The 24,161-nt window shown below is 35.5% G+C and overlaps 6 protein-coding genes across 10 annotated transcripts in view; 2 read left to right on the top strand and 4 right to left on the bottom strand.

Moving 5' to 3' along the window:
* Positions 1-163: 163 nt before the first annotated feature.
* Positions 164-775, top strand: LOC111793577 (LYR motif-containing protein 4). The gene has a single exon (XM_023675526.1). It carries the CDS (start codon positions 242-244, stop codon positions 512-514), a length of 273 nt encoding a protein of 90 aa, XP_023531294.1. The 5' UTR covers positions 164-241; the 3' UTR covers positions 515-775.
* Positions 776-1,388: 613 nt separating this feature from the next.
* On the bottom strand, positions 1,389-4,538 carry LOC111792575 (SNAP25 homologous protein SNAP33-like). 3 transcript variants are annotated; one of them, XM_023674082.1, is made up of 7 exons: positions 4,435-4,538; positions 4,080-4,248; positions 2,439-3,018; positions 2,194-2,287; positions 1,994-2,124; positions 1,804-1,901; positions 1,389-1,711 (listed from the first exon to the last, which is right to left on the bottom strand). In XM_023674082.1, the coding sequence occupies exons 3-7, from the start codon at positions 2,928-2,930 to the stop codon at positions 1,612-1,614; spliced, it is 915 nt and encodes a 304-aa protein (XP_023529850.1). In that variant the 5' UTR covers positions 2,931-3,018; positions 4,080-4,248; positions 4,435-4,538; the 3' UTR covers positions 1,389-1,611. The 3 variants fall into 3 exon arrangements, with proteins under 3 accessions (XP_023529850.1, XP_023529851.1, XP_023529852.1); XM_023674083.1 differs by lacking the exon at positions 4,435-4,538 and having other exon boundaries at positions 2,439-3,073; positions 4,080-4,348; XM_023674084.1 differs by lacking the exons at positions 4,080-4,248; positions 4,435-4,538 and adding an exon at positions 3,985-4,048.
* A 1,408-nt stretch (positions 4,539-5,946) lies between these two features.
* On the bottom strand, positions 5,947-8,307 carry LOC111792125 (zinc finger protein ZAT4-like). Its single transcript, XM_023673460.1, has one exon. It carries the CDS (start codon positions 7,648-7,650, stop codon positions 6,139-6,141), a length of 1,512 nt encoding a protein of 503 aa, XP_023529228.1. The 5' UTR covers positions 7,651-8,307; the 3' UTR covers positions 5,947-6,138.
* Positions 8,308-10,216: 1,909 nt separating this feature from the next.
* LOC111793441 lies at positions 10,217-14,037 on the bottom strand. Its single transcript, XM_023675311.1, has 3 exons — positions 13,465-14,037; positions 12,342-12,513; positions 10,217-11,993 (listed from the first exon to the last, which is right to left on the bottom strand). Exons 2-3 carry the CDS (start codon positions 12,487-12,489, stop codon positions 10,606-10,608), a joined length of 1,536 nt encoding a protein of 511 aa, XP_023531079.1. The 5' UTR covers positions 12,490-12,513; positions 13,465-14,037; the 3' UTR covers positions 10,217-10,605.
* An 813-nt stretch (positions 14,038-14,850) lies between these two features.
* On the bottom strand, positions 14,851-20,219 carry LOC111792317 (plant intracellular Ras-group-related LRR protein 7-like). Of its 2 annotated transcripts, none has more exons than XM_023673702.1 (11): positions 19,750-20,219; positions 19,112-19,297; positions 18,276-18,345; positions 18,068-18,114; positions 17,677-17,785; positions 17,437-17,522; positions 16,422-16,512; positions 16,246-16,331; positions 15,734-15,820; positions 15,487-15,629; positions 14,851-15,107 (listed from the first exon to the last, which is right to left on the bottom strand). In XM_023673702.1, the coding sequence occupies exons 2-10, from the start codon at positions 19,208-19,210 to the stop codon at positions 15,519-15,521; spliced, it is 786 nt and encodes a 261-aa protein (XP_023529470.1). In that variant the 5' UTR covers positions 19,211-19,297; positions 19,750-20,219; the 3' UTR covers positions 14,851-15,107; positions 15,487-15,518. The 2 variants fall into 2 exon arrangements, with proteins under 2 accessions (XP_023529470.1, XP_023529469.1); XM_023673701.1 differs by having other exon boundaries at positions 19,112-19,290.
* A 1,135-nt stretch (positions 20,220-21,354) lies between these two features.
* LOC111792337 (pre-mRNA-splicing factor ATP-dependent RNA helicase DEAH1) overlaps positions 21,355-24,161 on the top strand; it is a 12,558-nt gene continuing 9,751 nt past the window's right edge. Inside the window, exons 1-8 of one of the 2 annotated variants that reach the window (XM_023673729.1) lie at positions 21,355-21,636; positions 22,256-22,359; positions 22,468-22,604; positions 23,055-23,243; positions 23,323-23,394; positions 23,568-23,654; positions 23,939-23,972; positions 24,072-24,126. In XM_023673729.1, the coding sequence (XP_023529497.1) occupies positions 22,260-22,359; positions 22,468-22,604; positions 23,055-23,243; positions 23,323-23,394; positions 23,568-23,654; positions 23,939-23,972; positions 24,072-24,126 (674 nt within the window). In that variant the 5' untranslated portion in view covers positions 21,355-21,636; positions 22,256-22,259. Of the gene's footprint in view, positions 21,637-22,219; positions 22,360-22,467; positions 22,605-23,054; positions 23,244-23,322; positions 23,395-23,567; positions 23,655-23,938; positions 23,973-24,071; positions 24,127-24,161 lie in introns of both variants that reach the window. The other variant, XM_023673730.1, reaches the window with a different exon arrangement.

Below are 24,161 nucleotides of genomic sequence, written 5' to 3'. Positions count from 1 at the left end.
AAATATTCGTATTTACAAAAATAATAATAATAAAATAAAATAAATAAAATAAATTTTAAAAAAATAATAAGAATAATTAGTTTAACAACCTTAAATATTTTACTTACATTCAAATACATTTAATTAAGTTAGGTTGGAGATCCTAAAATTATCAGAAAAATAAAAAATGATAGAGAAAAAAAAAAGGTATTAAGCTTTTTACCATACGATTGTGCGCCATCGTCTTAGCACGCCTTCGAGAATGGCGACTCCAACGAGATCCGAATCTCTTTCGCTTCTTCGCTCTCTGCTCCGTACAGCCCGTCACTTCTGTGATTACAACATCAGAGAGTACGCCAAACGACGCGCCGTTGACGGCTTCCGCCATAACCGGAACCTTTCCGATCCTTCGTCCATCGTCGTCGCCTACGCCGACGGCAAGGCTCAGCTTGAAGTTGCCAAAAGACAGTCCACCGTCTACTCCCTCTTCTCGCCCAAGGTCAAGAGCATCATGGAGGCTCATCACACGAACTGAATACGGAAGCTCTTGTGCCCTTCTCTTTCGTATGATTCTAATTCTATCAACGCTGCTCCATGAGTTAGGGTTTATTTCCGATTTCCGGACTTTACTTGATTGACTATCATACTTTTTCTAATAAGAATTCAATAAATTGTTTGTTTTCTGAGCTTTTCCTGTGGATTTTGCTTGTATGTTTGATCAATCAATCCTGATTGTGGGATGTGATTTGAAATATTTGGTGATGATGAGCATGATTGGATATCTTTTTTGGTTTGATCTGTTCGGATTTGATCTGCGCGTGAAAGCGTGGAGCTTCTTTATTCAGCTTCCTGTCCATTACCTTGTCGGACCAATTCTGAAATAATTTACATTTACATACAAAAATAATTGAATACTCCTTAGATCTGCACCTGAAACCCATGCTTGTGATTCATTCAGTTCGGAATTGTTTCAAAATCTTGATTAGTTCATCAACTCTGATGATCAGTTTTGTTTTCTTTCGTTTGTTTGCATTTTTCCCGACATCAATTCAATTTGTTTGCTTTAGTTTAAATTATACAAATAGTGTTGTTTCTTTTGGAGTAAGTTTTGAATGAGTTGAACTTTGAAGAAATTGTATAAAATATACAATCTTGAATGTCTTTTCATGAAAAGATTGTTTCCCAACAACATCATTCATATAAGAAATTCAAAAGATTTGGTAAATTTTGAAAACTATATTTTTAAATCGAAATGAATAATCGTAACGATCTTAATCGTCTATATAGTTGAGATTAAGTAGCTTTCCATTGTAGAACAATTCCAAAATTCAAGATATTTTTATGTCCGAGCATACAAACGAAACTTACTCCAAAATTAACACAAAAAAATAGAACGAAGTAAATTCGAGTACAAAAACATTACCTTTCGAAAGGCAATAGTTTCATTCTTAGTCTTAGAAGAAAAACAAGACATTATAAAGAAGATTGTCAAAAAAAAGAGACCATCTTCACAACTGTTTTGAGCTAAACATGTGGATTTTAGTTTGGATGAAGAAACAGAGGAAGAGACTGAGAAGCCATCTACCATCATATTTGTCGAAGGCGACAGACGGGACCTAGCAAATTCGCAGTCTAATTTCTAAGCAAGCGATGAGCACGTCGGTTAGCATTATCGACACGGACGGTTATGCCATCAGTATCATCATACAGATGATCCAAAGCTTTATTTTGCCTAGAATAAGAGGCAGATTCCAACCAAGTTTAAGAAAAAAAAAATTGGCGTTTAAAGTAAAAACTTGTTCTATGAAGCTATAAACAACGCACCTGTTTAGTTCATGTCCCATATCAACAGCCATTTCTTTAAGCTCTCCCAATATATTGCTCAAATCTGAAAGAGCGTCCTCTTGTTTCACCTTTTCCACCTAGTTTACAACATCTCTTCTTAAATCTTTGAAATTATGGTTCTAATTAAGTGTTAATTTCTGTATTAGAACATAAATTATAGATTACAAACCTCTACTTTCTGAAGTGGGTTGGTTGGCTCAGGCTGTGGGGCTCGTGAGGGCCGTGGGTTGGGTGCCCGGCTTAGTCCCAACTGCTCCCTTTGCTCCAAATGGTTGCTCTTGCTTATGGCAGCCTGATCGCCTGCAACCAAATCGAATCAAATTTTTTTGTTAAAAAGCTTCATTTTGAGTGCTAAAATGAACATATTACCTTGAAAGATAACAGGGCCTGTTATCTGACGAACTTTCCTTGGCTTCCATGTCTTAGAGAATATTCCTCCTAAGCTACCTAGAAGTTTCTCCCCCTGATCATCAACATTATCTACTTTTTTTTAAAACGTTTTCAAAATCTAAGCCAAGTTTCAGAATGAAAAGAGAAGTAAAGATCAAATGGTTATCAAATCAAGAAGCACATAAGAAGAGTAAGCATGTGTTGAAGAAATTGATTGAGCATACCCGACTAAGATCATTGTTAATATCAGTAGCAACCACATGGGTGCGAGTGATCTGCTCACCCTGGTGATGCAGGGCAACCATGGTTCTGGTTGCATCTTTTTTCATGTCCTCAGCAATCTTCAGGCAATTGTTCACTGATTTTGTTGTCTCCTCAGCTTTGTATGCAGCATAATTCTCCAACTCCTCCACTGTCTGATTCTCAAGCCCACCTGAGTCCTGGAAATCATTTTTGTATCTGTTTCTTGATGACCATGGATATGAACTTGAAGATGAAGAATATGAAGAAGAAGAATCGGTCTCTTTCTCGAGATGATCGTCGAAAGGATTCGAGCTAGGATTTGGTGCTACAGTTGCATTATGAGATGAGGGGATTCCTGAGGAGTTGTGTTTGTGATTCTTGTCTAAATTATCATTGGAGTCAATTGGGTTTGGACTGGAACGAGCTGAGGCATGCCTTAAAACATTTATGGGGGATTTCCTAAAATGTGACATTTCTAGAAAGGCAAATGCAGAATTCAGGTGATGGTTGTGTGTCAAGGATGATGATTCTAAAGCAGCTTAGAATGATCACAGTTCCACCCTGGAACCCATAGAAGAACCATGTGAGATCATCACCGAGTTGAAGCAAAAATAGGCTGAAGATTCGATGAAAAATAAGAATGGTTTATACAAATCCGCATAGGACATGTTTGAAAGTGATTTAGTATCATTTGTACATACAAAAGCGATTACAAAATCACTACTAAACATGTTTTAAGACAATGATTGAGACGCACTTTTTTTGGAGCCATTGAATGCCAAAATAGCAAGAAACAAGTGATCGGACCCAAGAAACGGTGAAAAAAAACTCACAATCAGCTATGGTATTGAAATCAAGTGAGTCAGGCAAATACAACTGTAATAGCACAAGTCCACCGCTAACGGATATTATCTACTTTGGCCTGTTACATATCATCGTCAGTCTCATGGTTTTAAAACACGTCTACTAGAAAGAGATTTCCACACCCTTCCGTAGATATTGTCCTCTTTAGGCTTTCCCTTTCGGACTTCCCCTCAAGGTTTTTCAAATGCGTCTAGTCTATTAGGGAGAGATTTCCACACCTCATTATAAGAAATGCTTCGTTCCCCGCTCCAACCCATATGACATCTCACACCAACTCAACAGAGCACACCAAATTTCCACAAGAATCATTCATGCAAGTGAATCAAACAGTGAACAATCAAAAACACAATTCCTGGTGAAACTTTTCCCAAAACAAAAACCAAATTCATCTCTGAGATAATCCTGAAATAGCTAGTTTACCAATATCATCCCACAATAGAAAAACCAATAAATAGAACTCCAACCATCCCATTTCTTTACACTTCCTCAATTTCCTCTCAAATCCCAGCAAGCATTGGTGCAGTGGTGAAGTTCATCAGTTCAGTGAACACATAAGATCATAAGAATCAAAGCAAAAACAAAATCGAACGAAACGAGAACTAGTGGGACGTAATCGATTACAAGAAAAAGTTCATTAGAAAGGAAGGAAGTGCGATCAAGTACCTTAAGAATCAAAGAACTCAGACGATCAAGAGTAATATCGATAGAACAACGAAGGAAAGAAAAGAACAGAAGGAGCGTAAGTGTCAGAGAAAAACCTGAGCCAAAAGGATCCGCAAGAATTGACAACGGAAATGGGCGTGAAAATAGAGGAAGCCCTTGAATCAACAAACAAATCCGCGCAACCCAATAAAGATTTATACACTGAATGGAACATCCTTCCTAGAAATCGCCTTTTTCTTCATTCCCGCCATTCTTAATCCATTTCTGATCAAGTTTAATACAATTATATTATCATAAAAAACGCATGAAATTCAAGCGGTTAAATAAGAACCAATTTTAAAAATTCAAATTTAGATAGAAAAAAAAAAAAGAAAATACTTGAATTTTTAATCGATTATGTCAATAAACATCGAATTATACGTAATTTAGAATTTGATTTCATTAAATTACCAAATTTGATTTGATCAAACTTCAAACAGCTCAAATTTCCATGCAACCTCCTGATCCTCCAATCAGAGAGCAGGAGATTAAAACTCAAACAAGAAAAAAAAGTCAGCCAACATTAAAAGAAAAAAAAGGTAAAAATCTCTTCTATTACGATTGGTGACAAATAAGAAAGTTTTGGCAAGTTAGGCAGGCAGCGTCGGATTTAGGGATGTTCATAAAGGCAACAATTTTAAAAGCCCTAAACCTATTTGCCAAATTAAAACATTAAAGGAAATTACAAATTTGACTTTAATCCCTATTTTAAAAATTAAAATTTGTTTGTTCTATGATAAAATATCCAACAAAATAAATAAAGATTTAAAATATACACACCAAGTTGAATTACGAAATTGTCCTCTAACCTGTCGTGATGACTTACGTCGTGTTGAAGGGATGTCTATATGATCCGATCATCCCTTTTTCTAAAAAAACCTTATTAACTGAATGTATTCAAATGGACAAAAATTAATTTATTATTTTGTTTTTTTAGAAGATATTTTTTGTCGGTCAGTCGGTGTATGTGGAAAAAAAGCGACTCGTCCTTTTTTATTAGGTCAGAAGTTGGTTCAAAGAACTAGAGTTGACTTCCTTACGTTCGTTGTTCTTCGGTAGAAACGCTAAACTTATAATTTAATTTTAATTTTATATTTTCATAATGGTAAAGTGAAAAAGAAGAAAGAAAATGAGTTTGGGGCAAAAACCTTTACATCAAATAAATAAAATAAAAATAAAAATAAAATAAGAAAACAGGGAGGCGTGGCCATTGGGACCAAATTGTTTGCTTGCGTGCTTCACCACACCATTAATTAGGTCACTCATGCAACTAACTCAATGTCATTCCATTTACTACACTCTTTTTGCTTTTTACTACTTTTCCATTTTAATTTACTTTTTTTACCCTAAATAATTTAACATTTTCGACCTCTGTTTAAGATAGCTTTTCTATGTTAAATCTTAGGTGAATTCTCTTCTCTGTTTAAGATAGCTTTTCTATGTTAAATCTTAGGTATTATCGTGATTTTCGTACTTTCTAAGCTCTATGTTGTTTAGAGTTTGCTCACACCAACTTAAACACGTTACATCTGTGTAACATTAATGATATTTTACATAATAGATCAAAATAGAAGCTTAGGTTTAAAAGTATAATTTATAATTTAAGAAGATTTTTTTTAGATCGGTGGTCCTGTATGGTCGAAAAGATTAAAATGGGGCATTTTGTAGAGAATAGTATGATGTTATTGGCAACTCCACTTGCATTGTATAGAAAGTGAGATGGGTTTGTGATGTTTTTGGTAGGTGACTAAACAACCACTTTGATCTCACATGCCATCCTTAAGAAGCTTGTGTCATGCTTTTAATCCTCTTATGACTTTCTTATACCAATCCCAGTTTTCAAGGCACATCATTCATTTCTCTTTGATGCCAACATAAAATAATCACCCTCCAAGAACATCCCTTGAGATGGGATATGACCCATTTCTGAATTTTAAATTTCATTACACCATAAGAACAAGATCAAAGTCTCAAAATCAAAGCTGCAATGTAAAGAATCAATGAAATGAAATGATACCCAGAAAGTATTTGACTATACAATCTCTTGAATCTTCTTGTGTTTTTTTTTTTTTTTTTTTTTTTTTTTTNAAGTTGAAAGGGAAAAGAAACAGGGAGTTAGATATGAAATCCCACATTCAGAAGAGCTTCATGTTTGTGTTCATTGGGTGCAACCCACCATGGGTTTAATGATGCGAGGTTGTGGTCCTTGGGTTCTCTTTCAGCAGGTTCAGGAGGAAGATTCAGGTCCAAAAACCCCCTAATTCCTGGGACTTGCTTTGGAATTTCAATGGGTTCTCTGTTTTTGGACGACTCTGATCCATTGATCAAATGCGATCTTTTATGCCCACCAAGTGCTTGACCTGATGCAAACAATTTATTGCAAATTGGGCACTTGTGTTTGTTGATCTTTTTTGGAATCTGGGAACCCATTTCGTCTTCTTCTTCGCTTCGACCGCCATTGTTGAGGCCTTTCCAAAGCTTGCTTTCGGCTGTTGGGTCTGCAGAAATGGCCACTTCTAGGCTGCTCTCACTGCCCATTTCTTCTTCTTCTTCTTCTTCCTCCTCCTCTTCCATGGGGGACTCGACGAAACAGCCCTTTATTTTCTTGTGGCTTGCTCTATGCCCACCAAGTGCTTGATATGAGTGAAAGATCTTGTAGCAAATATTACACTCAAATTTGCTTCTCTTTTTGGGTTTCTTGCAGATTTTTGAATCCCAAAACTCTGCTAGTGTCTTCTTTCGAGATTTCAAGAACGTATCAGAGCTGAATCTAGCTTGGTTTTGGTCATTTTTCTTGGGGAAAGTTTTAGATCCAGCTCTTTGATCGGGTTGAGTCTTCTTCATCATTTTTCCTTTGTTGATAAACCCAGAAGAACTGTGCTCTGACTGCTTCACAGAGGAGGTTTTGCTCTCAACAACAGATGGGGCTTCAAGAAACTTTGAATTGTTATCTGAGGACTCAGCTGGGGAATTGAAACCAACCCAATTTCCCACATCCATGGAAAGTAACATCAAGGAAATGGCAACTTCTTGTTCTTGCTCAATTTCTGAAACAGAGGAAGAATTTGTGGCAAAAGAGAGAGAAGTTGAATTAGCAGCAGTGCCCATTTGGGCTGTTCTTCTCCTTGTTGATCTCTTTCTCTTGTTGGGAGCTTCTGTTTCATTATCAGATTGGATGTCCATGACCACCTTCTGTTTGGCATCAGTGATATAAGAATCTGGTTCTTCCAGCTCTTGGCTACTGGAAACGAGTGCTCTTTCAGAGTGGCATTTCATGTGGCCAAAAAGACTCTTCCATGATTGAAACCCTTTACCACACTGTCTGCAAAACTTGTCTAGGAGTGACGGTTCTTCACCTAAGAACTTAAGTTTCTGAGTCTTTTTCGGGTTCTTTCTGAGACCATAACCAAGATTTCCACCTTCCAAATCTGTGTCCTCCTCCATGTATGATAGGCTTCCTGCACTGTAATTTGCAAGTTGAAGACTTGTTCTGCTATGTTTCTCATCATTATTATCAGCTAAGTTATTGGTCAAATGAGACCTCATATGACCTCCCAAGGATCTGCCACAAGCAAAGCTCTTGTTGCAGAGCTTGCAAACATGTCTGGCTGCTAAATTAGCTTCCATTTACAAACACTCTACAGTTGAATTAACTTCAAGAGGTAAAAAGAGAACCAAAAGCTAATGAAACTTCAAAATCAATACAAGAACTTGAGAATTGATGCTGCAATTCTTAATCTCATACACTGAAAACAAGATCCAATTCAGAACGAAAACACAAAAACAAACACTACCCAGATCAGAACACCAAGCCAATCTCCTCTAGATCATACAAAACCTTGCTCAAACTGCAACTGATCACTGAACCCACCTCAGAAATGGAAGAATTATGAAGCAAGAACAAGATCTGAGGCATAAAAAGTGGAAAAGAAGAGGACCCAGTAAACATTCTACCACCTCTCTCTCTCTACTAACCTCCCTTTTGGGTTGTTGAAGTGTATACAAGGCAAGAGATATAAAACAAGAACAGAGAGAGAGAGAGAGTGTGTGCGTGTGAGAGAGAGAGAGAGAGATACTTTGAAGAATTGGGTGTGTGATCTGTAACCTCTGTTGCTAATAATAGCTACGAAGAAAGCAAATGAAATGAAGAAAGGCTTGAAAGGTGAGCAAGTAAGCAAGCTTATGAGAGTTTCTCTCTCTTTAGATTCTAAGCTTGACTATATTTAGAAGAGAAATCCATGCAAAGAGATGATGAGAAGGTTAAAAGAGAAGAGAGAGAGGCAAAGAAGGGAAGAGAGAGCAGCACGTGTATTTAACTGAGAGTTCTACGCTTCTCCAAATCTGACGGCTGAGATTGTTGAAGCGATCATCCCCATGGGGCCATGATGCTTCTCAAAACCTAACTGCCCTACTAAAAAACTATTCCTTCCTTAAGGAATTTCCCACCTCCACCAGTCTCTGCTCAAATCCCTTCCACTTTCATCTGGTCGTTATTCTTTTGTACTTTCTCTCTTCATTTCCTTTCTTTTTCCCCTCTTTTTTCCTTCCAAAATTCCCACCTTGTAAATTGTTTATTGTTTCAGCTCCTTCCACTGTCACTTTGGATCTTTGGGTTCCACTGTTCCATGTATTACTTTACCCATTTGGGTTGAACCAGAAGCCATTCTCTGATTCTATTGTTTCCATTTTCAACAACTTAATCAAATGGGATTTGTTTAAGCTAAAAGAATCACTTGGGTAAGTTCCCAGATGTTTTAAACCAACTGATATTTGTATATTGTATTGACTATCCTCTTTAAGAGGGTTTGGTATGCTTAGTTTATTGAGATTTACTGAGAAAAAAAACACTTTGACAGCTTAGTTTGGTCCACTTTTTCCTAATGGCTTCTCTCTTTGGTTTTGTTCACAAGAAAAAGAACATGGTAAAGAAAGTGAAAAGGGAAAAGAAGAAAAAACCAAGAAGAGTTCTGCAGCTTCAGTGCCGGCCTATGTTGGCAATTAAGCACAAAGTTAATGAATGTAAAAGAAAAGGATAAGGCATTGATTGGGACTACTAATCACATGTCGACTATTGATTAAGGAGCACCTTCCATTTGGTTGCTCCCTTCTTCAGCACTTCAGTACGAGTTTTAGCTGTGACTTGTCTGTAATTGCCTTCCATTTTCTGCTTTGTTTTTTCCTACAAAATGTGTCAGACACAGCCTATTCTTTTTATAGTTCATCACAATTCATAATATATAAATAAGTGAACTATCTTTTGGAATCAAATAAAATATAGTCTGTGTTTAATCTTACGCAACATGTGCATTGCTTGCCGATCACATCCAATCCGGACTGATTCTGCTGCTTCTGCGAGGAAAATGAAAACAAAAGGCAATAATTTTCAAAGAACTAAACTTGTTCAAGGAGAAAGAGGGATGGACCCAGTGGAGGAACGTGGAAGGCACTCGCGCCTGTACAAATTGTGGTTTGTTTGACTAAAGTTGCTAAGATTTTAAAATGAAGGAAAAACAGAAGGTGGATACTTGGCAGGAGTGATATGATAGTTGTATTGTATTGTAGTTCTTTTGCATATGGTGCGGGCTACCGTCTGCTTGGACTTGACTTGGAAGTGAGGTTTCAATGGGGGGCTCCTAAAAAAGTGATGCTCAAATTTTAAAAAGTAGAACCCTTTATAGAGCAAAGATTGGCCTCTCTTTCTTTCTCCAACAAAGCCCTTATATCAACAACAATGAAGGGATAAGATGATCTCACTAGGTTCCCACAACTATGGAAAAATCCACATTGGGTTTCTAAATCTAATGCAAATTAACCATAAGTAAAGCCTATTCAAAATGACACTAAAACCAGGCAATGACAGACACAACATGATGCAACTTTATGCAAACAACTTGATGCCTCAACATGATGCACAAACCTGTCAATCTCTACACCAAAAGAAAAATGAGATCCAAAAGAAGAGTCGAGCAAGTGAAAAAAACACACACACACACACATGGTTGCAAATGCAATGAAAGCACATGATTTCCGTTGGTTCACTATTAGACAATGAGGCACACAGTATTGCATCCTTGGCAGTAAGTCAGGCCATCCATTAAGCAGGCAGGTACAAAAGTTCACAACCTATGAAAATACAGGAAACAGGCCTACGGATGGGGCACTTAATAAGTATATCACTTGGAAAACACGTCTCTGGCTAAAATTTCAGATATTTTGACCATTATGTATCAATAATTCTTGTTCATGAATATATACAGACAAGCTAATAAATAAATGGATGTGCAAAACTCACTTTCTTTTTGCACAAGAGAGACGAAACATGAGTCCAATTTTTTCATTTATGATCAAGAGAAGACATCTTGCAGGAAAACAAATTGCGTTTCAAGTATGCCATCTCTTTACAGGGAAGGTGGCTGTCCATCTTAGCTTGATGAAAAAGAAAATTGCAATTCTCCCTATCGCTATTTATATGCAGGAGAAAAATTTTGGGTGATACACCCTCGAGAAAGTAAAAAGAAAGGAAAATTTTTTTCCATTCCAATTTACCATTCATGATGTTGAATGCTCAGGCTGCAACTAACTCTAGCTCTTCCCATCCCTTGCCTTGTAATTACTCGAACCATCTCCAAAAACTTCTTCTATCATACAGCTAGTTGGCAAGAAGTCAACTTCACTTTTCGAACAAGTCAAGTATCCAACATCCCACACCTTAGCATCACAATGATCTTGAACCGATGAAGGCCCATGACCAAGACCAACACTATTGCTTGGCCCCGTAAAGCTACCCAGCCATTGATCACAATGCTCCGTCTTGGCTGGAAGTTCTTGGGTTGCAGGACACGTCTCAGATGATGTGCAGGAATCATCTTGAACTTCGTGTTCTCCTCCCCTTTCATCACAAGGAATTTTGTCCTGAAGAGCGGGACTGGAACCACAATTATTGAAACAATTACCAATTCCCTCACTTTCATTATCATCAAATCTTTCATCGGTAATATCCTCGTCATACTCCTGCAAATCATCTTCCCGGCCATGATTGAATACAGGCCCAACTTCGTGTAGTGGTGATTCAATAACAGAGTCGTCATCCTCTTCCGTCATTCCAGGTTCATTGTCGCCATAGTCATCATTCCCTTGCCACTCATCATTGTCACTATCAATGTTTAATGAATCACATCTGTTCTGCTCTGCTCGCCTTCTGAGCATAAAAACGTTGAAGTAGTAGCTAACAATCTCCATTTTAGATTTGGAAGGAAAAACGTCCAAAAGATCACCCCAGAAGTTTTTCCCCAATGAGACTGGATTGGAAAAAACAACTTCATAAAACAATCGTTCTTCTTCTTCACTCCATTTCTGGGCCACTTGCATTCCCATTTCAGAAAACCCTAGCTCCATAAATTTTTCTGGTCCAATAGAACTTTTAAGCTGCTCCCTTGCAACTGCAATGTGCTCACTAACACATCCCACAGATCCACCATCCTCACAGCTGCAAGCTGCTCTTCCACTCCCAACTTCTGAATCCACATCAGGCATTGGAATAACACAAGTACCAATCAACCTCTTCTCGTATTCATCAACCGTAAGATCAGACTTTGAATCTGATTCAGACACATAAGGCATAACCTCCACATCCCGTGATCTCCATGGTGGAACAATAGCTTGATGATCAGGACCAATGGAAACAGATTTTTGAGGAGGGTGGTCCAATAGTAAAGAATATATTTCTTCACAGTACGTCAAAATCCTTCGCTGATGATTTACAGGGTTAAAAAAATCAGAGGAAATAGAATGATGTCGAGGAGATTTAGATGGGGATCCCTCTTCATGGGCCTTAATATTGTTCGTGCAAGAGAAGGACATGAAGCCAGGAATACTAGTATCAAAGTCATCACTGCTTCCCTGGGGCTCTGAGAAAACTCCACTTGAAAGCTTTTCGTCACTTTCTATATCATTCTTTGGAAATTCCTCCCCTGTCAATCACAATTGAAAATGAATTGCCATCAGAGTTATCCAGACAGCTCTAAATAGAAACATCAGACAGATTACGTTTTACAGCTAATTTTATCAATCAAATAAACAATAAAAAAAATACATAAAACTGCACAAATGATTAGCCCAAATCAAAAAAATATCTTTCACTGAGAGATTGTTAAATACAAAGGGATGATAATAAGTAGATGATAAATATATGTTGGGTACAATAGCTCAAATCTGCAGCTTCCACATTACAATCCTACAAGATAGCAACTTCAACAAACTACAAGTCTTAAGACAGTTGCTGAAAACTTCCACATAAGATTAAAGGCAAAATCTCGCACCTAGAGCAAAATGATATCGTAGAGGATCTTCAGAGATAACAGATTCTGAAAATGACATTATTTGATGGCTTTGTTCAACCACTTGTTTCAAGTGCTTGGAAGAGATCTCAAGTGGTTCTCCATCATCAAAAGACCGTTTCTGTACCATTTTAACGGCAGCACCAATTGTGATCTGTGGAGGAAACAATAAGTTAAAAAAGTTGCCAGAAATCCCATCAATTAATAATGAAACAGATAGAGGCACAATGCACAATAAATATTACTTAAATTATACACAACTGGGGGAGGAAAACATTCTAGAAAAGGTCAATGCTGAAACCTTGAAAGGATCCTAATCAAATACTTAAATCATCTATATTTAATCAAATAATCAAGCACCTTGAGTTTCTTAACTAGTCTACATTTAATTGAGTTAATACATCAGAGAATAAATCATAGACCAGTAGAGTTTGGATTCTGTTCTTTTCTAAAGTACTAAAGAGAGCATCATCCATCTTCTACCACTATCTGGGATGCCTTTTTCATGTTCAGACCACCTTCAGTATCCTATTAATAATATCAAGTACCATTCCAGTATCAAGGAAACATATTAACCTCACGGTAAAAAGGAAAGACAGAAGAGAATTTGCACATGCATGTTGAAGTCAGTTGACAAGACACATGTCAAACCCATAACACGAATATGAACAATTGTTTAAGAAACAGAAGAGAATTTAACATGCTTGGTTATCGTCTTATTCTACCTACGAAGAAAGGAACAAAAATATTCTTCAAAAGCGTTCTCAAAAAAATCTGAGACCTGAAAGAGTCCATTGTCCAAGTCATTCACCAAGAAAAGGCAATGTAGTAATGAGAATATACTATAATCGATGCTTAAAATATTTAGTTCTACTTCTAGTGATATCATCATCTAAACTGTTTAAATATTCATGATTGTTGAGAGTTTTATACAGGGAAGGGGCATACATGTAAATGAGTACCATTATAGAAAGGGGCCCAACTTGGCTTATTAGAAGGGTTAAAAAAATCGAAGAACGATAATTAGAAATTACTGCTAGATATTTTCATCAATTAAACATCAAATCTGAAAACCCTAAAAAATGAAGAACCATTCACTCTGTACCTCTAAAATAGTCGACGTATCAACGGAGCAAAGACGAAGAGGAAAAACGGAGCTCGGATATACAGGTAATTGAACGAACAGTCACGGTTACTCCGAGAAATTTGAATTTCCCCCAATTAATTTTGGTAAAAAAAAAAAAAAAAAATCCCAAATACGCAGAAACCCTAACCCTATATTCGCTAATCCACCAAAATCACAAAATCAAACAAATCGGGAACAACGATTTACGATAAATTGATGGAATATACGATCCCAGGCGAACAAAAACAAAAATCCAGATCTAAGACGCTAAAAAGATTAAAAATAATTTACAAATTCGAAGAAAAATCGAAATAAAAAAACAAAAACCAGAACCAGAGTTGGAAAGAACAGATCTCCGATTAGCCTCAAGGATCGGAGCTTCGATGATGACCTAAGACAAGAAACGTAAAAAGAAGACGAAAACGGCAAAATTGATACCGATATGTAGAGGAGGATGAATCAAAACCAGATCTAATAACGAAAGACAGATCGAAGCGGTGGATCGAGAAGGAGGACGATGGAAACAAAAAAAAAAAAAAAAAAAANTGAAAGAGGCGGCGGCGATTGACGATGACCAAAACTAGGGTTTGGTTTTGTTTGAAGAAAGTTATCCGAAATGGAATATAGCTAAAAGAGGCACGAATCTTTATGGAATTACGAATAAGGCCCTCTCCGTTAGGGGCTGAGGACGTGGAGGAAATCGCTATATATGTGAAATACGAACACACGACGTAGTAGTGATTTGGGTTTTAATCCAATGCAATGGATCTTACACGTGGCATCTTTCGACCGCCTAAGTGGCAATTGACTTTTTTTATTATTATTATTATTTATTATTTTTTGACTTATACATTAAAATTTTGCAACTATACTTTATAAATTACAATTTTTTAATTATTTATTGTTATTAAAAATTATAATGTGTCAACCCTACCCCACAATAATTAACACGTATTTTTGTTTACATAAAGTTTAATTAAGTGCATAATTTTAATTCCTCGAAAAAAATTTAATCAAACGATAGTTAAAACAAATACTCTCGAAAGTGCGTTGAATTACCTATAAAATATATGTATAATACAAAACCGATAAAAATGTTAAAAAATTAACCTCCTTAGAGTTAACTATAGGGGAATTGAGAAACTTTGGTGTGTCACAAATTGTAACACCAAAAATCCAAAAAAAAATATTACAATAATTATATTTTCGAACCAATTATAAATCGCCATGTGTCCAATAAAAAAAGAGCATAAATGACTTGGAAATTCAGCTTATTATTCTATTAATCTATCTATATATATATATATATATATATAAAAAGTAAAAATTAATAATAATCTAAATTCTGTGCATCCCTCTGTAATAAAATTTAATGACAACAAAGCAATTTATATATATATTTTTAAACTACAATAATAATATCTACCGTAAATAAGTCATTTATCACAATTAAACACAATTAAAAAGGCTTATGATTTTATACACGAAACTGCAGTGGTATCGGAGCCCCCTCCTGTGTACAGTTTATGTTGCAAAACGTTGCACAATTGAGTCCCAATTCTTTCACACACATTGAATTTACAGCAACAAGGAAGCAAACAAGCAAAACCGTCTCCTTCAATCTGTACAGAATAGTGTAGGTTGAAATGAGTAAATTCAGAGAAGATATAGCCAAAAGAGAGGGCAGTTGTGTACCATTGATAACGTCACGATGTAATCTCGAGTGAAGACGTTCATTTAAAAATTTGATCGAAAAACAACCTATAGATAATGATGAATAATAGAATAGTCGATGAACATACGTGATCAAAAGTGATTCAACTACCTACTTATTCATACGACTCGGTTGCAACAGAATAACTCGTTTGTTAAATTATAACGACTAAAATGATACCATTAAATCCAAAATGAACAGTTAAATGTAAGGTAATAAGACCAAGGATGCATTTGAATAAGTTTAGAACACAGAACATAATGTATAGATTTAGCATTCTAACTTACAATTTTTCTTTTATAAAGGCAGTGCAATGGTTTTATAGATCGACACCCTCATCAAGGCCCTTGGAACTGATCATGACATTGGAATCAATTTGTTTGTCAAATTTCTTTTTTCTCCTACCTTCAAATTCATCAAATCCTTCCATCTTGGTCGTCCATGGAAGAAACAAGCAGTATCAGTAAGTATATTTCACTTGTTTTATGAATAATGTTAAATGAGAGAGAAGTGCAATTAAGAAGTAGACCACACCTGCTGAAATTGATCCATTATAATTGGATTACCATGTAAAGATACATTATGCAATGCTTTGCAATCTTTCAACAGATTCGATGGTAGCTGAGATAGAAATACAAGACCACAGATCAAATTTACGTACGCTGAGAGGAAAACTTCTAAGCATACAATGGAGAGAAATTTATTATGTAGGAACAAATAAGATAGCATTTGGAGTAGAAATTATTCATTCATGAGAGAAATTCAAATCAAAATGACAGTCTATTAAGTGAAGATGCCCAATCTAATGAACTAGTTTTTCCTCGTTACTTTCAGTTCAGCAATTGATTTCAATTTCAGGTTGGCACATTGTGGACTAAAATTCTACATATCTATCAAGGAGTGTCAATCCTCCAGGTAAATCTCAAAACTCAGGCTATAATCAGTAAAGGATATTCGTTTTATGTTAAATAGTATCGCATTCGTGGATATAACCAGAACTGTTAATTTAGGAAGCTAAATAGTGCACAAATAGCGAAAAGGTCTACCTGACCGATATTGTTATTATCCAAACACAATGACTTCAGGTGAATTAAATTGCACACAGACGAGGGAAGTCCTTCCATAAGATTATCTGAAAAGTTGTTTAAATGTAAGGAAATGTTTGAATAGAATCGCAAATGTTTAAAGTTCCAGTAAAAAGATAGGCAAGAACTTCACATACCATTTGCTTGCAATTCTTCAAGGGAGAAACAACTTCCTATTGATTCTGGGAGAGATTTTAACTTGTTGTTTGACACATTGATAAGAAATAACTGCATCATCAAACCTCTTGTTAGCCCTGAGGATGGTAGTATGCACACTTTACCACATCAAAATAAATGGTTTAAAAAAGTTTAGCACGATCTCGCTAATTGACTTTCGATAGACATTAGCATGAATATTGGCCCACATGCAATGAAGTTCATTATTAACTTCACTATAAATACAAGTGTTACGATGTTGAGGCTTTCATAATCTCATGATTGATAAAATTTATAGGACTCTCAAGGTCTTTTGGAATTCTGCTGCAATGTAAGTGCTTCCTTTGGATGGGTAATGGAACTTTGCCCGGTCTCGTCCCATGGTCATGGATGTGTCATTTTCCGCAATCACGAAAGATTGATCACGAGTATATCCTAGTTAGAATGAAAAAGAGGTTTCCGAACTATTCTGTTTACTTGTAATCTTAAACAATCAGTCTTAAACGAATCACTCTCCTATGATTCTTTTCTCTTTTTTTTCCATTTTTGTTTATCTAACTTCTAAGGACTTTTACCTCTGAGTATATACTCTAAGGTGTCCAACCATAAGTTCTAATATGTGAAAACATGTACAGCAAAACAACTTTTGCACAGAAATATTCCATATTGCAGGGTGAATTATCTTTTAAACTAGCTATGGCACATCATCCTCTTTAACCATTATTTTAACGCTCCAAACGTATTTTATTTTGTTTATCTATAATTGGTTGCTGAGGCACCTATTTTTTGCTATTCAACTTGAGATATGGACATGAAGAATTTTAAAGTAGTGGCTGCCGCATATGCAGTCATAGATCTACAATACCACGATCCAATACTTTGACTCGATGTTAGAGACAACATAACTTAAAGTTCTCTGAAAATGCAACCAAATAAAAAATGACAGAGGAGGTATAATTGTTAAAATGCTAAGAATAAAAAATAAAATTCACTTACATTCCGCAAGCTTCCAATGGTTTCAGGTAAGGATGATAGCAAATTTCGGGAGACAGATAAACGTTCAAGCCTTACTAGCTGACCCACTACACACAAGAACTGATATTCATTTAGAATGCATTAAAAAAAAAATTGTAAGAAAGTCTAACAGAAGTTGCAGTAGTCTGGGACAAGGAGAAAAATACTATCGCTTCTTGCATTCTTTTTTATATCTCTTGATAAATTAGATAAGAAAATTACATTCATCGGGTAATGCCGTAATTTGATTTCCATCAAGCATCATGACTTTTAGAGATTGGAGCTTCCCCAAATTCATTGGTAGACGCTCAATAAGGTTATCTGCCAATATCTGACAAGGAAAATGAAAATTTAAGATGCAATTCAGTCTTGTTTGCAGTTCTTCCCCCCCACCCAAAGAGAAATGTGAGATAAAGTATCAGAATTCTTAGTTCTACTTCTAATAAACTGTTGTAAATCTAAAAAATAAAGGAAAGAGAAGAATTCAACAATTCCTATGTACAACTAATGAGAACAGAAGCACAGAGTTTTACAATGATGTCATAGGCTTTTATTGAAAAATTTTACAAATCAATACTACATAAGCTGAGTAAAAATGAAATACAATCCCTACCAGACGCTGCATGTTTATTAATTTGCAGACTTCCATAGGAATATCAACTGCAAAATAATCAGAAGAGACAAATTAATACAAGTATTGAAATTATCATTAGTAGCTTCATTATCGCCAATACAAGGATGATTAAAGTCAGAAAATAGCTTTTCAACGAAAATTATGACCGCAACATGAAGCATAAGAAAGAACAGTTAGAGATAACCACCTATTTTATTGTGAGTTAAATCGAGGGTGCGGACAGATCTGTCCAAGTCAAGAACTTCATCAGGAAATGTCTGTTCCAACATTGGTAAATGTGTGAGCATATGACCAACAAAATTGATAATCGTGTGAGCATTTCCAAAGAATGGCATGAGCTATTGGAATTCATCTACTCGTATAGTATTTTTTTCATAATGACAATATTTCTGTGTGAAAGCCCCAATTCATGCAATCCAAATATCAACAACATCAGTATAGCCAGATGTATCGTAAAGCAAAGGTCCACGTATGACTAACATTTACAGTTGACCCTATTTACAGCATAATGATATCCTTGTCAATATCTTTCTGGAAAACACAGATAAAAAGAACATGCATGTAAGGGGTTTGTTACTGTAATCTTTCTTTCATTTGTCCCGACTGGAAGAACGTTTTGGAATCCCCTTGTCCTTTGGTTTTGTAAGACACATTTTATTCCTTTGATGAGATTTCTTCCATCTAAGAAAAATCTAATTAATAACTTGAAATGATTCCATCAGCCACGAACGTTCCTAATTCCTCAATGCCGCGACATTCAATCACACGCATAAATAATGCATTAGCATACAAATATATATCTAATAAAGAAGTTAATTTGTCAATTACTAAATAAGTACCTACTTGTAACGGAGCAAGAGATTTTTAAAAACAATCAGAAGCACTAAAAGACCTCCAACAAAGACAGCCATATGTCCTCTTGGTACATAACTATTATCCAAACATAACATTGATAAGCACGATGGCCAAAGCCTAACAAAAAGACGATATACAGTTGATGTTAAAAATAATAAGGTAGATAACCTTCAGCTTTGAGTCCCGCAAAGCCACGATGCCAGTAGATTGCCATCGAGCAACTCTGCTGGCCTTTGAATCTGCATTCTTGCTAGAATAGCACCCCATGTTGCCAGCAGCAGAGAAAAACTCAGCCTTCCAAGAAAGGAACAACGATGATAGTGATGACAAGCTTTTCGAATCCGTCTCTGATACCTATACAATCCAAGTGTCAGAAATAGCAGAACTGAATTGTAGTACTTCCACAGAACTTGGAACGGATTAGGCACTCTATAACTATCCATATACAGACATACGTGTATCTATATATATATATATACAAGTGGAGATTTAAATCTCCAACCTCAGTATAAGGAATACATGTTGATCTATAACAAAATATTAACAATGCGCTGATACAAATATCCTCACAACTTTTAATAAGTCGCAGAGACCTTTCAACTAAATATCATTAAGATTCAGAATTCATTTTGTTCGTTGATTTGTATCAGGCTTGAATTCCAGTGATGAGAAACATTGTCTCTCGTGCTGAGCATATGAAAAAAAAAATCATGCATTCCATCTTTCTAATATCGTTGATCAAGCTTTTTCGTCACATTTTAAATAAATACAGTAAAAATGAACTTAGAACTTCTCAAATTTCGTACCAGAGATATTAGTTCCCGAGCCTCTGCAGAGAAACAATCACACGAACACAGCTTCGATCACTTATGAACAGGGAATGCGAAGAAGTCTTGCCTAACCCGATTTGGGTCCAAAATGAATGGTATCCCTACTTCGGAGAACACCAAATTTACCTGAATTCGTGAATTGAACAGTCCCAGAAGGATAAAAAGTGGAGGTTGATCAACAGAACATCGAAGATCGTGATAGAATTAAGTGAAAACACCCAAAATCGGAGCTCACGGGTCAGACATATAAATAGTAATACACGAATGAGACGATCATTGAACCTCTCTGTAAAACCTTGTCCAGGTGAATGGTTTAAGAAGACAACCGAGGCGGATATTAAAGGAAATGCCTAAAATGAAAATCCATCTTTGGATCAACGACGTTGAATTGAAATCAGATGGAGATGATAACACGACGAATTTGAGTGGGTGAAAACCTGTAAACAACGGATCCATGGATATTCTGAGTAACTATTTAGCATAATTTATATATACAAATATTATTAAAATGTCATCGTCTTTTCTCTTTTAGTTCATACACTTTTAAATTTTTTATTTTAATTTATACTATTTTTGTATTTTTAATTTCAAAGTTTTCCTTTTATGCTATATGTTTTTACTAAATCTTCAAATTACTTTTAATTTTTATCAACAAAAATTAAATAATAATAATAACAATATTTTTTGAGAAAATAATACATTAATTAGTTAGAAAAGTTAATTATATATACCAATTTTTTTATTGTACATAGATTAAAATAATATTTTAATTTTATACCAAATATTTATCAACTTGATCTCTTTAAAAAAAAAAAAAAAAAAAAAAACTCTTAATTATTTTTTCCTTAATGTTTCAAAACTAATTTTATACGGTGCTAAACGAAATTTAAATATAATTATTTCATACTTAATTTATACGAACGTCTTGGTCACAGTCACATCTTTTAATTCATTATACGTTGATTTTTCGTACACTCAGGCGCATATAAAAAAAACATATAAGATAACAAACAATTCATTAATGCTATTTAACACGTTCGTTTCACCGACAATAATGTTCATTTTCTAATTTATATTTTTTTTATTGTCATCGTCGAGAAAAGTTTATCGGTCATAATAGGACAATAAAAACAAAGATGATTAGTTGATCAATCGAAAGATCGTTTCGATTCCATTAGTAACGAGGGTTAATTAGTTAGGTAGTATAATCAAGAACGAGCAAGATTCTGTGTTGTAATTGACACCAACAAAGTCAAATCTCATTGTGCTCGAACGCTCTAAATCTCGAAGGTCCTAATAGGATTATCTGAATTATCTCTTTTCTCTCACTCAGTAATACCCGAGCTCGTTAGTTTACCCCATCTATCTGAAGGCTAATAATTCAATATAGAATTAAAGTATATATTAATTTTATTTAGATGTTTTAATTATGATATTTAATTAAACTCGTTGAATATAACTTTTCTAATTTATACAGCAAAGTAAAAAAAGAGAAAAGGAAAGGAAGAGGAAAAGGGAAAAAGAAAATAAATAAATAAATAAATAAATAAATAAATAAATAAATAAATAAGAAATCTTATTTTCGCTCTCATTTCTTCTACTGCCCACTCTTTGCGACTTCTCCTCCGGTGTTAATTATATCCGGCCGACGCTTCTCCCGCTCTGAAGATTACGCGCGAACGACGTTCAGCTACAGAGGTTGCTCCAAGATCGTGTTTCGCGTGATTCTTCCATCGATCCTTCAGCACAGAGTTCGAACGCTGACAAGACGTCCGTTTGCGCGACGCCGAGCGTTCACCGGCGACCACGCGGCGGATTTGCGATCCTCCAAGTGTTTCTTCTCGCAGATTCGCTTCTAGCCAGGTTTTATATTACAGAATGTTTGAAAGCCTAAATTTCAAATGTCTGGTGTATTAGACTAGATTTGGGATTGAGTTACGTTAACTTATTTGATTAGAAGAAAAAACAAGACACTTAATTAGGGAGATTTGTAATGAATAGAGTGAGTCGGTGATAAGTCGGAGTGATTTATAGGGAGGAAGGGTCATAGTTGAGTTATTGGCTAGTTATTTGTAGCTATCTTTCTGTCATTTTTTTTTTCGCTATCACGTTGAACGTTGAGACATTTGGTGTGCAACCATTCTTCCTATCTTGTGGAATATTCGGCTTGCGAAAAATAGGAGAGTTTTTTGAAGTTTTAGAAAATCCTTGTGGAGGTGTGTTGATTTCTTCATCTCTTATTATTGACACTAGGAGGTTTTTTGCTGGTAATTTATAGTTTGATTAATTTCTACGATTTCCTTTTGTTGTGGGGCTTTCCCTCTTTAATTGTTCCTCATTTACCAGTTTAAATTTATTTTCTGTTGTTTCTTAGAATCGAACTAATTTACATTTTTCTCAACAGTAATGCATGACATGTCATTTGAATCGTTTTGTTATGCAATAGGAAACCTTTTGGTTTGACTGCCAAACTCAATTTCAGGGAGATGGGGGGAGAAAATGACATGAAAACGTGGATTTCTGATCAGTTAATGTCACTGCTTGGTTTCTCTCAGCCAACAATTGTACAGTATATGATTGGACTATGTACGCTTCTCCTTATTTATTAAATAAACATTCCCTTTGGTATTTGAATTATGGATTGTAAAAGATACGGTTTTAATAGTGTTTTTGATGTCCACAATTCTATTGCAGCCAAACAAGCAGCATCACCTGCTGATGTAGTGAGCAAGTTGGTGGTGGATTTTGGCTTGCCATCTTCCAATGAAACATTGGCTTTTGCTGAAGGAATTTTCTCTAGAGTGCCACGCAAGAAATCAACTGGTCTAAATGTAATACTTCAGTTGAAATTTTGCTTACTGTATAAATGTGATTCATATATTAAGNCCCTTTGGTATTTGAATTATGGATTGTAAAAGATACGGTTTTAATAGTGTTTTTGATGTCCACAATTCTATTGCAGCCAAACAAGCAGCATCACCTGCTGATGTAGTGAGCAAGTTGGTGGTGGATTTTGGCTTGCCATCTTCCAATGAAACATTGGCTTTTGCTGAAGGAATTTTCTCTAGAGTGCCACGCAAGAAATCAACTGGTCTAAATGTAATACTTCAGTTGAAATTTTGCTTACTGTATAAATGTGATTCATATATTAAGTGTTCTTTCGTGTTTTTCTGCTCTATGTCTCCCTTCACTTATTGATTTATAGCTTTCTTGAGATTGGATTGCTTATTTATTGTCCTTCAGTCATGTCCTATAGTATCGTTTCTTTTATCCTGCCTCAGCTTTATCAGAAGCAAGAGAGAGAAGCTGCAATTTTAGCAAGAAATCAAAAAAAATACACACTACTCGATGCTGACGACGAAGAGGTTCTTGAAGATAAAGGAGGCAGTGGTGATCCCCGAGAAACAGAAAATCGCAAAAAACGCTTTAGAAAGAAAAACGAATATCAAGAAGATGAAGATGATGAGGAAGTATGAGATATGAAAATGTATATATGTATGGATTTTTTTTTGTTGGTTAAATTTTCTCTTACTTGATGGGACAATGCAGGAAAGTGCTCTTGAAAGAGAAAATAGGCAGGTTAAAAGACGGACTTCCAGTTCTGAAGACGATGGCTCTGAGGTATTCATTTGAGCTTATTTGGGATTTATCTTCTCAAGTAATAGTGACAAATGTTTCTTTATTACTAGTATGTCTTTTTCTTAGATAAAAATGTATTTAGTTAAACAAGTTTACTAACGGAAGTCATGTAGTTCCCTCTGCTCTCTTAACATCATGTTTAAATTGAAATGCAGTCGGAGGAAGAGCGACAGCGTGATCAAAGAGAGAGGGAGCAATTAGAGCGAAATATAAGAGAACGTGATGCTGCTGGAACCAAAAAGGTATACTCGTAGAAATTGCTATTACCTTTTTTCCCTCTCTACTGAAAATGAATCATCCTTATTTTAATTTATTGAATCAAGAAAAAACGTTACAAGCAAAGTCTAGAGTTAAACAAAATAAAACATGAAGCTATGGAATCTCATAAACCCCGCCCTACAGTGCCTCCCCAAAAGAACTCCTTAGGAGTTGTTCTCTTTTTGCAAACTTCATACAGCAATTAAATTTGCAGCTATGTCCTAAGAATTCCATTACCTCTTGTGCTGATTCTAGCCGTTTTTGACAGTTAACAGAACAGAAATTGAGCAGGAAGGAGGAAGGTAACTAATCTTGAATTTTGATCAGTGAATTATATTTTGTGCAATGGCATGCACTCTTCTTCTGCTTATGATATCATTGTCTTGCATTTAATGTTACAGAAGAGGCAATTCGGAGATCCAAAGCTTTGGAGAATGATGGAACCGATACTTTGAGGTTTGCTACTGCTACCTTTTTTTTTTTTTTTTTTT

Source organism: Cucurbita pepo, chromosome LG04 (assembly GCF_002806865.2).
Source record: "Cucurbita pepo subsp. pepo cultivar mu-cu-16 chromosome LG04, ASM280686v2, whole genome shotgun sequence".
Taxonomy (NCBI): domain Eukaryota; kingdom Viridiplantae; phylum Streptophyta; class Magnoliopsida; order Cucurbitales; family Cucurbitaceae; genus Cucurbita; species Cucurbita pepo.
The sequence above is the reverse complement of the archived record's forward strand: the minus strand, read 5'-3'. Positions and strand labels throughout refer to the sequence as shown.

Excerpts from the sequence above, each read along its gene's own strand:
- LOC111793441 (XM_023675311.1), bottom strand. The coding sequence starts at position 12,489 with ATGGTACAGAAACGGTCTTTTGATGATGGAGAACCACTTGAGATCTCT. Across the intron at positions 11,994-12,341 it reads ACGATATCATTTTGCTCTAG|GGGAGGAATTTCCAAAGAAT; the intron begins GTGCGAGATTTT and ends TGTGATTGACAG.
- LOC111793577 (XM_023675526.1), top strand. The coding sequence starts at position 242 with ATGGCGACTCCAACGAGATCCGAATCTCTTTCGCTTCTTCGCTCTCTG.
- LOC111792317 (XM_023673702.1), bottom strand. The coding sequence starts at position 19,210 with ATGGGGTGCTATTCTAGCAAGAATGCAGATTCAAAGGCCAGCAGAGTT. Across the intron at positions 18,115-18,275 it reads TTTAACTCACAATAAAATAG|TTGATATTCCTATGGAAGTC; the intron begins GTGGTTATCTCT and ends ATTATTTTGCAG. Across the intron at positions 16,332-16,421 it reads TGAAGAATTGCAAGCAAATG|ATAATCTTATGGAAGGACTT; the intron begins GTATGTGAAGTT and ends ACAACTTTTCAG.
- LOC111792125 (XM_023673460.1), bottom strand. The coding sequence starts at position 7,650 with ATGGAAGCTAATTTAGCAGCCAGACATGTTTGCAAGCTCTGCAACAAG.
- LOC111792575 (XM_023674082.1), bottom strand. The coding sequence starts at position 2,930 with ATGTCACATTTTAGGAAATCCCCCATAAATGTTTTAAGGCATGCCTCA. Across the intron at positions 2,288-2,438 it reads TTAACAATGATCTTAGTCGG|GGGGAGAAACTTCTAGGTAG; the intron begins GTATGCTCAATC and ends GTTGATGATCAG. Across the intron at positions 2,125-2,193 it reads AGGCCCTGTTATCTTTCAAG|GCGATCAGGCTGCCATAAGC; the intron begins GTAATATGTTCA and ends ATTTGGTTGCAG.